At 43.4% G+C, this 17,927-nt stretch overlaps 1 protein-coding gene across 11 annotated transcripts in view; it reads right to left on the bottom strand.

Annotated features, from left to right (window-relative positions):
- The window catches only part of PRRC2C (proline rich coiled-coil 2C), a 94,133-nt gene that overhangs the window by 69,728 nt on the left and 6,478 nt on the right, over positions 1-17,927 (bottom strand). For all 11 annotated transcript variants that reach the window (XM_063133548.1, XM_063133611.1, XM_063133585.1 and 8 more), the window contains exons 2-4: positions 12,053-12,224; positions 3,212-3,389; positions 1,324-1,433 (exon numbers count right to left, since the gene is read on the bottom strand). In XM_063133548.1, coding sequence (XP_062989618.1) covers positions 1,324-1,433; positions 3,212-3,389; positions 12,053-12,167 — 403 coding nt within the window. In that variant the 5' untranslated portion in view covers positions 12,168-12,224. The remainder of the gene's footprint in view (positions 1-1,323; positions 1,434-3,211; positions 3,390-12,052; positions 12,225-17,927) is intronic.

Genomic DNA, 17,927 nt, shown 5'->3' with positions numbered 1-17,927 from the left:
CTGTTCTATCTGACCAAAAATATCCAAAAAACTCTTTCCATGAAGCTAAAATATACCTAAGCATTAAAGGGTAATGTAAGAGCAAGGCTTTAGGAACGTGGAAAGTTGTCCTTTACTGAATCAGTTCAGCAGCTTTCCAGAGCTTTAGACAGCAATCGTTGCTACTTCTAACCAGAGGTGCCAAGGACTGTGATTTTTACCACTGAGCTCTCCCACCCTAGAGGCATTCAAGTTGCAGCTGGATTCTTGCATTGAGCAGAGGGTTGGACTCGATGGCCTTGTAGGCCCCTTCCAACTCTACTATTCTATGATTCTATGAAAATGGATAATCCATGCAATAGATCAGGGGTGATTTGAATATTGAAAGTCCACCAATGGGGCACTGACCAATGTTCACCTAGTGCCTGCTAGTTGCTGATGGACGAGGTGAACGTGCATATGTTTCAGCAAGGTACTTCCTCTGTTCTTAAGCAAGAGTGGAAAATCAAGATCGTTTAATCCCGATTTGTTAGAGATCCTGGGTATTCATGCTTTTAGTTTACAAAACAAACTGGTGGAACATTGAAGTTCTAGTAAAATAATGAACTAAGCAAGACTCAAGGCAGTCCATTCCTACAACAGCTGAATTCACAATAAAAATAAAATAATAAATTGTAACATTTTAAGTTCCACTATAGCAAGTATTTTTTGTTCAATGTGCATTAAATTCATGTAAGGGTCTGCATGAGCTTTTCACTAAAATGTGGAACCTTATTGCTTTCATGAGGTTTATTCTAGACGTGTCTTGAAATAACCAATTTTTATATTTGGAAAAAAAATCCTTTAGCTCTCAGAGGACCAAGCAATGAACTATTAAAAATTAGTCTTACTTAACAATGGGGCGGGGGAATCAGCCAATGTCATCCCAACATTATTTGTTCCATAAAAGAAAGCAACTTGAATCAGAAGACATTATATACAGCCTTCTCCAACCTGGTGTCTCCAACCTGGTGTCCTTCAGATATTCTGGGCTACAACTCCCAGGCTTTTGGACTCATGGGAGCTGGTCCAAAACATCTGGAAGGCATCCGTTTGGTAAAGACTTCATTAAACTGTTAAACACAAGTGCCTATGCTAAATTTCCCATTAGAATGCAACTGCTACTAACTTGAGTGTTCCTTTGAATGAAGTACTTAATTTTTTTTTTACCTAAGAACACTGCTTCTACAACACCAACAATTTTAGTTACCCCCAAAAGTAAAAAGACAAAGCCATGTGCCCTACACAGGCCTACACAACAGAACTGCTAGTCCAACTAGCCTGGCCCGCCTCTCCTCCACTTACCATCACCCTGCCCACCTTGCTTGGTATTGGCCCATGATTTGGCAACAGGAGGCGCTTCTGGAGGAGCAGGAACTGCAGGCTTTGGCTGTGTCTGTGGCACTTCTGGCGGTCTGAAAGCAAGAGAAATTTGAAGTAGCAAGCCTAATAGGAAAATGTTTAAGCAGGAGTTGAAATAGCATGTTGCTTATGGCAGATAGCGTTCGAACTCTCAAACCATTAAGAAAGTATCTGCAGTGGGCACAAGGCATTCCTGGCTGTGTGAGTGTAGAACTGAGTAATATAAAAGCAGATGCCCTGACTAATGCTTCTGTTCAGTTTAGAACAGTACAATCTCCCCCCCGCCCCCAACTGGGAAGCCTTAATATAAAAGAGAAGGGGAAAACTGCAGGAGAGCTGATGTTAGACTTTATATGAACCTGTCTTGTGTTTTAAACAGTTAAAAAATCTGTTTCTCAGGGCAGAGAGAGAATGGATTTGTCTAGTCACAGTTGGATAACTTGATTTTTTTCCATGGTAGAAATGAATAAACCAATCCTATATTTCTTCACTTTAAGGGCAAACAATTGAACTGAGCCTGCTACTACTGGAATTTTTTTAGCTCAGTTAATGCAACACTTTTCTCAACGGTGGTGTAACAATTCCACTGGAGGGAAAACTCCACCCCATGGTGGAGTGTTTTTTTTAAAAAAACCACACACCCCACTCCACCCTGAATCTCCACGCTGTGCAGAGGAGAGTTCCTGCACAACCATTATGCTCCATATTGTCTGGAGGGCTCAGTGGAATTTCCTGTTGAGTTGAGTTTCCCAGTGGACACAGAGTTCCCTGGCAAGAGCAGCAAAAGGAGGGAGTGCCGTTCTAGGAGAGCCACTGGGATTATAATTGTTTTGCAGCAATGGCTGGTGGGATGCCATTGGGAGGACTAGGGAAGGAGCACGGAGGAACTGTCAATCAAACACTGTGTTGACTTTTACTCCACTCCACAGGAGGCCACACCCACTTAACGGTGGAGTTGACAGGGGAGGAAAAACCCTTAACAACCCATACATATTTATTCAGTGAAGGGAGTAGTGCAATATATACAAGAAGTATAAATAGCATTGTTTTCTCTATTGAAGTGAATGGGGAAGTTTACAATCAGAGACACTTTTAAGAACATATTGCGACTCTGGAGTAGGAGACTAGGTTTATTTTCTATTTTATTTATAGCACTTACATATCCTGACCAATAATAATATTCACTGGGCAACTCACAAATACAGTAACCATAAAACAACTTGTGGGATAAAATTGTCAGCAAACCAGTTTCACAGCATAACTAAAAGTATAGAACAGGGAAACAGTTGACTAAAAGTTAAATTCACATATTTTAAAAGGCTTGGGAGAAGGCAGTCCACAACTGGGTAGTGTCACCACCAAAAAGGCCCTCTCCCTGCTAGCTGCTCACTTTACTCAATTTGGTCTCAGGATTCAGCTAGGAATATATGGGCTAAAGGAATCTTTCAGGTGCCTCATTATCAAGCCATTAAGGGCTTTAAAGGGCTTTGAATTGAGTGCACAAACAGATTGGGAGGTAGTGCATCTGATAATCCACAGGCATAATATGATCAAACTGCCCAGTCCCAGTTAACAATCTTGCAGCCATTTAGGACCAAACACAGTGTTTCAAAGAACACACTTCAACAGTCTAAACAGGAGGTTATCAGAGCATGGGAATCTGGGACCAGCCTGTCTCCATCCAGGTAATGTCACAGCTGGTGCATCTACTGAAGATGATAAGAGCTATTTCTAAACCAATTATTTGATCTTCTGAAGTGCTTCTGTAGCATATGCTAAAACATGACACCATTATGCTGAATGAGAATTTATAGCATGACCATTAACTTACTTTTCTTCCTCATGTTGTTCTTGTTTAGAAGCCCATCCTGTGCCATCCTTAGGCACAATGTTTATGTTAGGATCATTGCCTTTGTTTTCTGCTTTAAGACTGGGGAGGTTAGCAGGAGGGGGCATCCTCCTTGAAATGGCAACTTTCCCAAGACTCTGTAATCCATGGCGTGCTGTAACTAAACATCAAGAAACAACATTTTGAACTGTTAATTCACATTGAAGCAAATATACACCAATATGATTACATGCAAAGCTGGCAAGAATACAAGTAAAGAATTCATTTGGGATAAAAATATATTGCTACTGTTGAAAAACTAGAATGAGGTTATTGTCATCCTTCTACCCTACAAGTTAATAAGAACATTTCTAAATCAATATAAGAACAAATAAATATTGTATTTTAAGAACTATATACACCAATTGCTGCGAACACGGGTAGGAGGGTGCTGTTGCAGTGTCCTGCTTGTGGATTCCTGGTCAACAGCTCGTTGGCCACTGTGTGAACAGAGTGCTGGACTAGATGGACTCTTACGTTCATAACTAACATAGTTGATTTGATAGGGCACACATTAATTTATTTTCTATATAGCCTCCCCATTTGGATAGACAAAATATAAGCCATCTATTGAAATCAAAGATTGAGTCATAAGATTCCTGAAGAGGAGAGGGTAGCAACGGGTTTCCTGATTTCGCACTCCAGAATCCTAACCTACAAGAGGTTTAAAAAGCAGTCTTGCACTATTAAAAAGGGTATTATAATTTTCTCAAAGTAAAATTTCTTCTAGTGGCAGTTTTTATTCTTTACTATTAGTGTTTTATATCAATCTTTTATAGATCTCAGAGCAACAAACATTAAAAGACTGTCACTTTTCTCTCATTTCACTCGCCCTTCATTCTTGTGTTCACTTACACTTTGCTGGTCTTGTAAAGATGTCTAATTAAGACTTGAGGAAGATTGAGCATACGGACAGGTTGCTTACATGTAACTGTAGTTCTTCCAAGTGGTCATCTGCGCATCGCACATTATGGGCTCTGCACCTGCACGGAGCCACGACTTGGAAACTTCTATAGCTAAGGAGCGCTGTCCTGGCGGGAACCCTCCCCCCATCGTCCTACTGTGCATGTCCAGAGGGCCCATCTCCTCAGTTCCTGGAGACCAACTTGTTGACGCCAAGGAGAGATTGCCCCTATTGATGTCAGTAAAGGTAACTAGACACTGAAGAAGGGATGGTGGGAGGGTTGTGTGAATGCACAGACGACCACTTGAAGAACTACAATTATGGGTAAACAACCGGTCTTTCTTCTTTGTAGTCTCTGTGCATCACACATTATGGTAGATTAGCAAGCAGACTTACCAGAGAAGGGTAGGTGTTGCTTGATCGCTAGTGCAGTATAGAGGATAGAACTGCTTGTCCAAAGTTGCAGTCTTGGCAAGCTCTGGTGCTGAGGCAATCATGAGTTATAAACATTGATGGCTTTGACCATATAGCAGCCCGACACAACTCAGATAAGGATATTCCCCGTGTGAAAGTTGTCTAAGTCGACACCACCCATGTGGAATAAGTCATTAGTGGACTGGGAAGTTCTAGGTTTGCAGCTGGTAGGCTAATCTGATAGTTTGAGCTATCCAAAAGGCGAATCTTTGGGATGAGACTGGCTGTCCTTTCCTTGCCCCACCATAGCATAACAGTTTTTGGAAGCTACAGAAATCTGATGTTCAATGTTTGTAGAAGGCTAATGCCCTTCTGACATCGAGAGTGCAGAGAGTTCTTTCCGATGGTGAGGATGGAGAGGGAAAGAAGATAGGTAAAATGATGTCTTGATTAACGTGAAATTCTGTTACAACTTTAGGAAGACAGGAGATGTCTGTATGGAGGATGACCTTATTCCTGTGGAAGATGAGAAATGGAGCATCGTTGAGGAGGGCACAGAATTCACCTGCCCTCTTGGAGGTTGAGATGGCAATGAGGAAAGCCACTTTCCAGGTGAGCGGTCTCAGATCAGTGGTGGCCAGAGGTTCATAGGGTCTCGATAGGAGAGCTTTGAGCACCACTGACAAACTCCACTGTGGAATGAGTGTTTGGACAGGAGGAATAAGACTGTTTATTACTTTAAGGAACTGGTGAGCGAGTGGACGGGAAAAAGGTGAGTGCCCATCAATAGCAGGCTTATAAGCCATTATTGCTGTTAAGTAGATTTTCAAGGTTTGAGACGTTTCTGAAAGAGTAAGTGTAGGAAAGACAGGATTCCCACAATAGAGTCTGTTTGGGGGTCGATATCATGGAGCCTAGCGAAGTGGAGAAAGGATTCCCATTTCACCGTATAGGCTTGTCTAGTAGCTGGTTTTCTGGCTGCTAAAAGAATGGCCCGTATCTCCTCTAGTACAAGGGAGGGTTCTGACGGATCCTCCATATGGTAAGGTGGAGGGTTTGGATGTACGGATGGTAGAGGGTTCCGCTGTGTCTCGTCAATAGGGTTGGAGAGAGAGGCAGTCAGATATATTCTCCTCTGGCCATCTTGAGCAGAGGATTGAACCATGGTTGTCGGGGCTTAGGAGAATGCAGTTTGTATGGTACGTCCGTATCTTCTGGAGTACACGGGGGATTAGAGGAATTTGGGGGAAGAGATAGTAAAGGGCGTTTGACCATTGGATTTGAAATGCATTCCCGAGGGGATGATGGCCGATGGCCACTCTCAAGCAATACTGAAAGCAGGGCGAGTCGCATTGATTCATCAATAGATCTATTTCCGGCTGGCCCCATTTGCCCACTAGGAGCCCAAAAGTGTTGAGCCTGAGCTCCCACTTGTGGGACATGGAAAATTCTCTGCTGAGCATGTCAGCTAGGAGGTTGGTCCTTCCGGGGATATGGAGTGCTGAAATTTGAATGTCGTTGTTGACGCACCACTTTAGGATGTCCATGGTGAGACTGATGAGGCATGATGAACAGGTTTCTCCCTGTTCGTTTAGGTGCTATAGTACCTTGGTGTTGTCGGTGTAGACTTTGACATGGTGACCAGAAAGGTGGTCTCTGAAAACCAGTACTGCTTTCTGCACTGCTAAAAGTTCTAGAATGTTGATGTACAGGTTGGTCATGGCCGGTGACCAGAAGTCCTGTGTTTGCAGGTGCTTGCATGGGCACCCTAACCCCTTTGGGAGGCGTTTGTTGTTAGGACTCGGGAAGAGGGAGGATGGGTGAAGGGTAGACCCTAGAGTAGGTTGTCGCGGTCACTCCACCACCGGGCCAAGGAGGAGGCCCATTATCAGCCAGTCATTCAAGTATGGGTATACTTTGACCCCTTGGTGCCGTAGGTAGGCGCAGACGACTGCCATGCACTTTGTGAATACCCTTGGCGCAGTACCTAGGCTGAAAGGTAGGATGTTGAAGTGGAACATGTTGGTGCCTATGAAAAAACTCAGTTATCGATGATGACTGGGTGCTATGGCTATATGAAAATAAGCATCCTTGAGGTTGATCGACGTGAACCATATGTGTTGTTGTAAGAGTGGCATGATTGTGGCTAGAGAGGTCATCCTGAATTTCAGGGTTTTGATGAATTTGTTGAGTTGACATAAGTCAAGTAGGGGGCGGAGACCCCCATCCCATTTTGGCACCGCAAAGTATCTGAAGAAGAAGGCATTGTGCATTAGGGGTGGGGAGATGCATTGGATTGCCCCTTTCCGTAGCAGTGATGTTTCTTTTTGCAGGACCTCCGAGGGGGCAGTTGCCTGAATAGTGCCCATAGGAGGTAGGGTCTTGAATTCCAGAGTGTAGCCTAATTGGACGATACGGAGGACCCAGTAGTCTGAAGTTATTGCCATCCAGTTCTTTAGGTAAGTGGAGAGGTGACTGCCGAAAATGTAAGGCCGAAGCAATGGGAGAAGGAGCCTGTAGTCAAAGCCTTCACTTGGAGGCTGAGTCACCCTTGCCTCAGGACTGTCGGTAACGACCGGACAAGGTTTGTTTGCATTGGAATTGTTGTTGAGTGCAGTTATTCTGTCCTGAATACTGGTGGGGTTGGAAGGAATATTGTGGTCTATTGCATCTCCACTGTTGAAGAAGAGTAGTGTGCTCCTGGTACCTCTGGGAGGTGCCCATTTTCTTAGCAGTCGCTTCAGCCTTGTGTATCGAGTCTGTGGTACCATCCGTGGACGTGTTAGAGGTCCTCGCCATTGAAATGCAGGTCTTCTATGTGAGCTCTAGATTCTGGGGTGAGGCCTGCATAGTGCAATGGCACCAACCATGGCTTTTGCATCACAGTCAGTTTGGTGTCTGGTAGTACTAAACTGTTGACGAGAGAGCTCTCCTGAAAAACTCTGGCCAGCTCCCTCTGTTCATCAGGGAGATAGCTGCATAGAAAGCCAATCTTCTCCCACAGAAATAATTGGTAGTGAGCTATAGTGGCTTGATAGTTCATTATTTTATTTACTTATTTATTTATCATATTTATACCCCGCTCCTCAGCCAAAAAAGGCTCTCAGAGCGGCTTACACTTAGCAAAAAAGACAGTCCCTGCCCTCAGGTTTACAGTCTAATAAAGACATGACACACAAGGAAAAAGAGTTCAGGAGGGAAGAGGTAAAGAGAGAGAGAAATTAAGTGGACTGGGAAAAGGGCTGATGGGATTGTCCTGCTCTCAAAGGAGGGGAGTCCAACTGGAGCAGGCCCCGATGTTTCCTCGGCCTGCTCCTGTCCCCTCGGTCCTTTTTCTTCCCCACAGGGCCAAGATGGCAGTTTGCCCTGTGGGGGTGGGGGAAGAGTCCAACAGGAGCAGGCCCCGATGTTTCCTCGGCCTGCTCCTGTCCCCTCGGTTCTTCTTCTTCCCCACAGGGCCAAGGTGGCAGTTTGCCCTGTGGGGGTGGGGGAAGAGTCCAACAGGAGCAGGCCCCGATGTTTCCTCGGCCTGCTCCTGTCCCCTCGGTCTTTCTTCTTCCCCACAGGGCCAAGATGGCAGTTTGCCCTGTGGAGGTGGGGGAAGAGTCCAACAGGAGCAGGCCCCGATGTTTCCTCGGCCTGCTCCTGTCCCCTCGGTCCTTCTTCTTCCCCACAGGGCCAAGATGACAGTTTGCCCTGTGGGGGTGGGGGAAGAGTTCACTACTCTTAGGCCCGGGATAGCAGAAGAGTATATCCTTTTTCCCAGTAGGTCTAAGTGTCGGCGTTCCCTGTCGGCTGGCAATGTGTGAATAGGAAGCCAGCATCCTGGTCTTGCACCTTGTATAAAGATTCTAGCCATTTTGACGTTGGCGCCATTGAGGAAGGTGTTTTCCACGACTGCTTTACTGTATGCAGTAAGGTCAGGAGGAATGGGATGGAGGCTGGTCCCATAGCCTCAGTGTAGATGATATCGAAGACAGGGTCCTTATCTTTTCAGCTGGTTGTTGGGTCTCTATGCCCAATACTTGTGCCGTACGAAGCACTTGGTCAGTGAAGTGGAAGGAGTCTTGCGATTGGGGGGGGGGGTAGACGTGCCATCATTTGTCTACACAGCATCCTCAAGGGATGATACTAAGGGTTGGATTGAGACCACCGAAGAAGAATCCGAGAGATAGTCATCCACTGACCAGGACAAGAGAGACCTATGATGGCTGCCCTTGGGCTTGTTAGATGTCAGCGATGGTGGTGGTAGTAGACAGTTTGGAGCTCAATCCTATTTTGGTGTTGGGGGCTCCTGTGGTGGGATTCTCGGTAGATGAAGCAAGACACCCCTCAGAGGGACCAGTGGCAAACTTGGAGAGTCTGGTTGCTCAGGTGGGTGTGAAACCATTGCAGGCGGCTGGCAGTGCAAAGCAGTCGAAGATGGACTTCAATTTTGAAAATCTCCTCCAAAGTGGGGTCTTTCGTAAAGAAAGTCCCTGTTTGTCGGGGCTTGCCAGTTATCATAGAACGAGTGCTGGTTAGGAGGGAGAGACCAGGCAGAGTCTATGTCCCAGTCTCTTTCTCTAACCAGGGATCTGTCTCTATAGTGTAGGGACTCCTGGGAGTGGATAGACTGCAGCAAGAGTGGTTGAGCTTGATGGAGGAGCTGTGGAAAATGATGAGGATGCATATCGATAACATGCAGCAAAGGCCCTGGCGATAGGTTCCATATCTTGCCATCTGACATCGACGCCATATAGACCCATTTCGAGGCGGGTGAAGCCTGTTGTGGTGTTGGCACCAACAGTGGTCTCAGGGTACCAGGGCATGGCGTCGATGGGGTCAGTGTCAACTGTCTTGGCACTGATACATTCCGAATTTGCGAATCCAAGAGAGGAGGTGGTGGGATGGCCTTCTTCGAGCAGTCTCTCATCTTCTTTGTTTCTGGAACCTGTTTGGAGGAGTCCTTTCTTCTCTCGTGTTTTAGAATATCTGTAGAAGACTTAGATAATTTATCCTTCTTAGATATTTTAAATGCAGCTATTGCTGCTAAGGAGTAGCGGATCCAATTGACCCATGGTTAGAGTTGAGGATCGTTGGTGAGGAGGAGTGGACTCCATGACCGGTTTCTTTGAGTCAACGGGACAAAGCGTCTGCTCCCAAAGGTTAGCTCTGAGGCGGTCCAAGCGATTGCACCTGGTTTGTTTTGAAAATCTCATACAATTGAGCGCATGCTTCAACGATATGTCCTTCTCCTAAGCAAATTAGGCACAATGAATGATCATTGGCAGGGGGTAGTTTACTGCTACAATGCACACATCTTCTGAACGGTGCCTTCAATGCCATGCACTTGGGAGACAAGGCCCGAAATGCCAGTAGAAGGGGAGAAAAAAACAGCATTTTTTTTGTCTTAAGTAGGAAGTAGTAGAAAAAGAAGAAAAGAAATGAAGATTAAGGTGCTCCAGAGAAGATTGATCCAAGCGATCGGAGAGAAGCTTCCTGAGACATGTCTGGCAAGGCGTTCAAAAGAGAACTGAGCAGATGGGCAGGAACCCCTCTGGACATGTGCAGTAGGATGGTGGGGGAGGGTTCCCGCCAAAATAGCACTTCTTAGCTATAGAAGTTTTCAAGTCGTGGCTCCACACAGGCGTAGAGCCCATAACCTGTGATGCACAAAGACCACGAAGAAGAACAATATTTATTTAGTATGTCTGTACACTGCCTTTCCATTAAAAAAATAGCCAAGGCAGTTAACAGCATAATAATTACAATTCAAAATATACCAAACATTCACAGCTAAAAGGAAAAGAGGCAACAGATAACTCATAAATAAAAGGCCAGAAGGTTAAAAAAAAAAAAACAGATCAAATTAATGACAAAAGAGAAAGGTCTCAGTCCACTGGCAGAAGACCAAACAAGGCAGGGCAAAAAAGTCCACCTAATGTAGGGGGCATGAGTGTGACCACAGAAGGTAGCCTTTCCCACATCCCAACAAAACACAATTCAGGAGCACCTATTATTCAGAAGATCTTAAAAGAAAGGGCAGACTGTATGGAAGAAGACAGTCCTTTAAGTACCCTGGTATCAAATTCTGAAGGCAAAAAAATGTTCAAGAGGGAGATTCTGAAAATTGAAATACACAACTGTAAGCCATTCCCACAGGAATGAAAAATAGGAAATATTTAAAGAAGCCAGTTTAGTTGCACAGATTGGATGAACTGAGGCTCAAAAGGAATGTATAGGAGATGAAACAAACGACATACACATGCCAGACCAACCATATCCCTATTTGGATAGAGTTACTAGTTTAGTGGATCATGGGAATGCCGTGGACTTAGTATATCTTGATTTCAGGAAAGTATTTGACAAGGTTTCCCATGACATTCTTGTTACGTGGACCCACAGTTCATTGAGCAATTGTATACTATATGTGCTCATTAATGGTTCTGCATCAATCTGGAGCAAATGGAATACACAGATGTCCTGTGCTGCTCAACAACATTTTTATAAATGACTTGGTTGAGGGTGCAGAGAGAGTGCTTATCAAATTTGCAGATGACACAAAGCTAGGTGGTATAACTAACACCATAGAAGAAAGCATCAAGATCTAAAAGGATCTTGACATGCTGAAACTAACAAGCTGAAATTCAACAGAGATAAATGCAAGATTACATTTGGGTACGAAAAACAAACACATACACAAAAAACAAAGGCACAAGTATAGGATGTGGAAAACCTGACTTGGCAGCAGTATATATGAAAAGGACCTACGTGTCACAAGCTGAATATCAGGCAGTAGTGTTATGTGACTGCTAAAAACCTTAATGCAATCCTAGGCTGCATTAACAGAAGCAGAGCATCCAGGTCATGGGATGTAATACTTCCACTTTATTTTGCATTAGCCAGTCACATTTGGAGAACATTGCCAGTCTTCAAATATCTGAAAAGCTGTCATGTAGAAGATGGAGCAGAGTTGTTCTCTGTTGTTCTAGAGGGCAGGACTAGAACCAATGGTTGAAAGTTGCAGGGAAGCATATTTTGGCTAATCGTTAGGAGAAACTTCCTAACAGTCAGGGGTGTTCGGCAGTGGAATACACTGCCTCAGTAGGTGATGGGTTCTCTTTCATGGGAGTTATTTAAGCAGGGGCTGGATGGCTATCTGTCAGTGATGCTGTAGCTGCAACCTCCATGGCAAAGCCTGCACTGAGCAGGGAGTTAGACTAGATGATCTCCAAGGTATTTTACAACTCTCTATTTATAATTACATAGTATTAAGTGTGTTGTCATATTCCTGAAATAGGAAAGCACTAGTTAGCAACACAAAATATAGCCTCAAGTTAAACAAAGAGTGTTTAGCTCAGGAATTCCTGCGCACAATAAAATCGTACTCAACTTTAAGTAGGCTATTTAGTTTAGATGAAATATTTAATTCAAACAAACCTATTATCAGTAAGAACATTAGTAACTCAGATTAGTTTACACACCTGTAGTTTTCTGCGTTTCCAGAGTCTTTCCTTTATAAGTGTTAAATAGACTAAGTGTTGCATATTTTGTTTTTCCATCCTTTGCTTTTGTGCTTTGGCCTGACTTTTCCGACATTTCAGTTCATTGAGTCTGGAATCTCCTTGCTCACCCCCTTAAATGCAAGGAAAACACCTGTATAAACAAAAATGAACAAATAATATCTATAATAAAAGTGTCCCCTTTGATAGAATTTTCAGACATGCTAACCAGTTCAAGTAACATGCCTTCTGTGAGAATAGAGGTACCCAGAAAAAGGTGCAGCTTAAACTGTCCCATGGAGGCTTTGCTGTAGCTCTGCCCCATACAAAGAGGTGCTCATGGGTGCCAGTGAACCCTGGAATCCTGCTAAAGCATTCAACAAGTCAACCCAAATTGTTTCTATTTCAGAAAAGTGACATTCATTTCCCCCCCCAGTGGCTAGGATTACTTCAAAGCAAAGTGAGGGCCTTCAGCTGCAACCATGTTCATTTCCCATGAATGCCTCTGGGCCCTACATGCACCCAGAAAGAAGCAAGCATCTCACCCTGAGGTGCTCCAGGCCACCCAAAACAGAAAAGAAAGAAACCAGAACTGCTGTCTGGCAAGTGATGTGGAGCGTAGTGTGAAAGTGGGGGAAGTTAATAGGGACTGGGGAGGCCAGCAGGGTGCAAATTGTTTTGTACATGTGTATTTTCTGTATGAGTTGAGTGACTGGGTGTTTTTTCTGTGCATGTGTGATAGTCACTGGGGAAAAGTTAGTTACAAGTTCGAAGCCACCAAATTTTAACTCATAATGTATACATTCATTATGTTACAATTTCATATAACAAAACAACGCATTTCTACAAATGGAAAATTTCCTACTGAAAAATAGATCAGCAGAAAATTTTCTGTAGATTTCCACCGCAATGATCCGAATTCATGCCACATGACCTGAGACCCTAAGGGGCACAATCCACCATGACATTCTTTTGTACAAGCCCCAATTAAATGAGCAGCCCCTGCATAGGAGCACTATGCACTCAGACGCAGCGCTCATTAATTTTATTGGGGGGGTTACACAAGAAAATTTCCAGGTGTTCCTGGAGTTCAGCTTGCTATTGTTGATGACCCAACAAATCCTCCTCCTTCTGAAAGAAAATGCTTTTTGTATTTGTTTATTATGTATTTATCATATTTTAGTCTACCCAATAACAAACACTCTCTGGGCAGATTAAAAACAATCAAAAAACTAAAATGCCATACAAACAATTAAAAATACAACACAAAACAACCAACAGCCCAGGAATAGATAAAACAGCCATAAAAATCTGGAACTTTGTCTCTAGAGGGGCCTGGTGCTGAAAAGATAATGATGTACAGTATATGCCAGGCAAACCTTTTCGTGGAGTGCATTCCATAAGCAGGTTGCCACAACTGAGAAGGCCTCCTCTCTTGTAGACACCCACCTAGCTTCCTTCAGAGGGGACACCCAAAGGAGGTCTCCGAAGGTGACCTAATGGTCCGAGCAAGAACTCTGGTCCCAAGCCGTTTAGAGCTTTAAAGGTCAACAGCACTTGAACTGGGCTCGGAAATGGAGTGTACACCTATGCAGCTGATGAAACACTGGCATCACATAATTATATCAGCCAGTCCAACTTAGTAAGTAAGGGTGCAATCCTATTGGATCCACCTTTGATACTCATAAGTCTCTGAAATCGGAGTCGTCTAAGTATCCAAAGCAGAGCAGGAGGTGTGCTGTGCCTCCCGCTCTGTGATTTAGTTAAACAGGCATTTTTGCCTAGCTAGCTGAAGTGGTGGGAGGGGGGGAGGCTGGGGATAATTTGTATCCCCACTTACCCTCCCTGCTCACCAGCACACATCCCTTCCTGCCTCTCCAAGCTCATGTTTGTGAACTTGGAGGGACAATTGACATGGTTCTCTCCGCAATGGCTGTAAAGGGGAGTGGGCAAGGAGCGCTGACTCTCAGGAGGTTGGGGTGTTATCTCCAGCCTCAGATCCAGGAATTCGAAACTTCTATGACCCCACCCCCCACCCCAGATGCTATCTAGGGGGCATAGGATTGCTCTCTTGGTAGCTTTGTTTTGAACAAGCTAAGGTTACTAGACTGTGGATAACTATTGCTTGTCCACATAAAGTTGCAGCTGGTATATCAACCTAAGCTGATAAAAAGTATTCCTTTTATCCCGTTGATGTCACTGCCAATTTTGTATCCCCTGCTGATATCAACACAAATCACAAAGAAATCAGAATGTTGAAAATAATGCAAAGCAAGATCTCCCAGTATGCAGTTTTACGAGAAATTACAAAGTATCTGGTAGAACTTAAAATGTCTGTTCGGTGTCAGTCACACACCTCAAAAGCTAAGGAGTACAAAACATTAACATCAGCATTGTCAATTTTAGGAAACTGACTTTTCCTGAAAGCATGGTCTGACCGATACTTGGAACTATACACCTCCAAGTAGTTTTGAGATGCAGAATGATTAAAAGAATCCAAAAGGATGACAATCGTATAACCCTTGCAAATACACTTCCAATTTAATGTCTCCAGCCATTCATTAAATAACATTAAGAAAAAAGATATGTATGCTACAGAAATAAAGTGACAGCTACTGGAAGAGCTCAATGCATGACAAAAGAAATATTAAATATCACCTATGTACCATTTCAGATAACTAGAGTTACAGCTACATTTACAGTATGAGTTTCAACATATGAAAGAATATTACCTGTCACATTAACTCATCAATAACAAATAGGTTACAATTGCCTATCTTAAAGTTTTTCAACAGTTATATAAACAAGCTAGCCAACGCCACAGAAACTACATTAAATGTATCCTCCTCTAAAACAGTTCAGCTGGCTTTTCATCATTACGGTGATGAAGGAACCCATCGTTGGTTCTTTCCTTGCTCCTGTACTGGCCAATTGTGCGACATTTTACACAATTATTGGTGATGCAGCTTCCGAACCCAGAGCGCACTGTGGCGGGAGTGGCTTTGTACCCATCCTGCAACCTCTGACCTGTAGAAGGGGTTATGGGGTGGGTACAAAGCCACCCCTGCCACGCTGTGTGCCGGGTTCGGACAACCCAGCAACATATGCTTCAATGCGGGTAATTATGCAAAAAATATGGTTACGTGACCAGCATAGGCAGGAAAAGAACCAACAATAGGATCTTTCATCCTGGCAGTCGTGCGAACCCAGCCTAAAAGTGCCATTCTATGCATGTTTACTTAGAAATAAGCCCCACTGGGCCGGTTCATATGATCACCAAGGGTTAAACAAACCACCATGGCTCATTTAATCCTCAGCGTGTGCCAGGTGCAATTTATCTAATTATCCTCGCTGGCACGGCTTGTTGTGTTGTCTGAACCCAGGCAGCATAGCTTGTTGGAGGGGAAACAACCCTCAAATAACCCAACAACAGGTCATCAGTTATTTGAGGGTTGTTTCCCCCTCCATCTAACCATACAGCTCAACTTCGGATCACAAGATAAACCAAGCTAGCAAGTATAATTATGCAAATCATGGCCTGCACACACAAATGATTAAACAAGCCACAGTGGCTTGTTTAACCCTTGGTGACCAGGTAAACCAGGTTACTGGCGACACACAACACTGAAGGGCTGTAAAACAGGCCAGTAGCCCAGAATGTTGCCCACCCCTGCTCTAAAATTACAATGACCCAAAATTATTCTGCACAAGGTCACGTGGTTTGCAGTTCTTTGTATGATCAGAGGAACAGTGCTGACAATCAAGTCATCCCAAGTTGCACATTCTTATTTGGGATCAATGACGGGGCAGAAAACGTTCCACTATTATATTTTTCCGCTATTAGAAATATATTGTTTCAATATATTTAAATGTATGTGTATTTCAATATACATACTTATAAACAATGAATGCCCACAATGCAATAGAAATCAAAGAGAGCAACTGGAATAAATACAATACTAGTCAAATTTAAAATCAATGTTGTATTTAACTTATTCCATATGACTATCCCTAGGTAGCACATGTGAAATGTACAAACCAATCCTGGGCAGCAGGGAGAGAGAATCTGTAGAAGAGAAAGCACTACTTGCTAAGATTTGTCTCTACATGGTTTGGAGTAAAAACTACTTCAGGAACTTGAAAGAAAGAAGCAAAAATTTCAGACCTCAAAAACTTGCTTGCTCTCTACATATGTAGAAAATCTTGGTGGTGCTAGAAATTTAGTCTTCCATTGCAGTGATTCTTTACAGGTGCAGAGAACAAGAAAGCTTTGCTCCTTTGGTTTTGTATGATTTTCTACATACCTAGATAGCAAACATATTTCTTATGTCTATTTTTTTTGTATTTTTTTCAAGCTCCTGAAGAAGGTGCTTTTCCTAAATACACAGGACTACATTAAAGGCTTCTACTATTACTCAGCACTGGAGTTGTCTTCTCCTTTCTGGGTTGCCAATTTGAGGTGCTGTTTTTCTTCCCAACATCTCCTAACCCTGCCAGTTTATGCTGGCCAAGGCAGAAGGGAAGGGAGTATCTTCGCATGACTTGTTTTCTTCATTTTCCACCCACTGATCTAATTTGCACAACACAACAGGACACAACAGCCCGCCCTTACTTAATTTACCTGTGGGAGCTGGTGTGTCACGCTGGCACTCTTGGGTGCCCACCTTACTGTGCCCTGCAAACCCAGGTGGCAGGAGTTGTTTGAGGGTTAGACAACCCTCAAATAACCCATGGCTTGTTTTAGTGTTATTTGAACAACCCATTGCCTGGGTTTGCATGACATGACGTGACAACCCCCACAGGTAAATTAAGCCACAGTGGGCTGTTGTGATATGCGAACAGGACCACTGACTATAAAGGTATGACAACATGTTTTGGGAGTGTAGGGGACAATGGACCATAAGATCCTAGCCCACTGGCATTGCAGCAGTGATGGGAGCAGAGCTTCCTGCCATCGCACTGAGGAGGCGTCTGTCTGTAGACCTCCCTCTCTGCCCCTAGAGAAGGACTGTGCATCCATAGCATCCTATTGCCCCTCAATCTCCCTCCCAAGTATAGAAATGCTCCCTTAATATGTTAACATTTTTCAATCTTTCATTTTCCACCCTTAAAATCTACACAATGTAAGAGAAATGCATGCTACTGAATTGTCATGCCTTGAAATATTTCCAAGTATTCCAATAAAAAGAATTTCCAAATGTTTTAACATTTAAAACACTCTCCACTTTACTGATTTCTCCCCAACCACGTATTTCAGTTGAAGTACTTCTGACTATTGGAAAACTGTTCAGATATTTATCTAGTATGAAAAATTAATATCACATCACATACCTTCAGGTAACTATGCTAAAGCATATCTCTATAAATTTAGAGCAGTGGAATTTCTTTTGGAAAAGAAAATCCAATTTAAAATCTCCAGAAAACCCACATAAGTGGCTAGAATGTTATTGTACCATTTCCTTCCATATTCCTTTAATTGTTTGCTACTACATTTGTCTGAGCAAACAATTACTTAAAGACAAGCAAGCTTTTCACAGTTCAGTAATCGTTGGTACAGGATCATGCTCTAAAAAGTGCATGCTAATTTAAAATAAAATGACCATTATGAAGAAAGTGGTCTTCAGGAAGCATCAGAAGTAACAGACATCTTGGCACTGCATCATTTAAAAATGTCCCATTTCCCTGTCAAAAGTTAATTTGGATAGTTTGCCAGTAAAACTGGCATCGATTACTAAGAATTCAGAGAGACTAAATGTTCAGATGTAACTCTGAGCCAATATCCAATAGGGTAGTTATGCCTCTGCTAATTTGCCTGCATCCTGCTTGGGCAATGGCAATTTAGCACTTCTGGAGGCAA

The sequence above is a fragment of the Elgaria multicarinata genome, chromosome 1 (assembly GCF_023053635.1).
Source record: "Elgaria multicarinata webbii isolate HBS135686 ecotype San Diego chromosome 1, rElgMul1.1.pri, whole genome shotgun sequence".
NCBI classification, from domain to species: Eukaryota; Metazoa; Chordata; class Lepidosauria; order Squamata; family Anguidae; genus Elgaria; species Elgaria multicarinata.
This window is presented reverse-complemented; position numbering and strand designations above follow the sequence as displayed.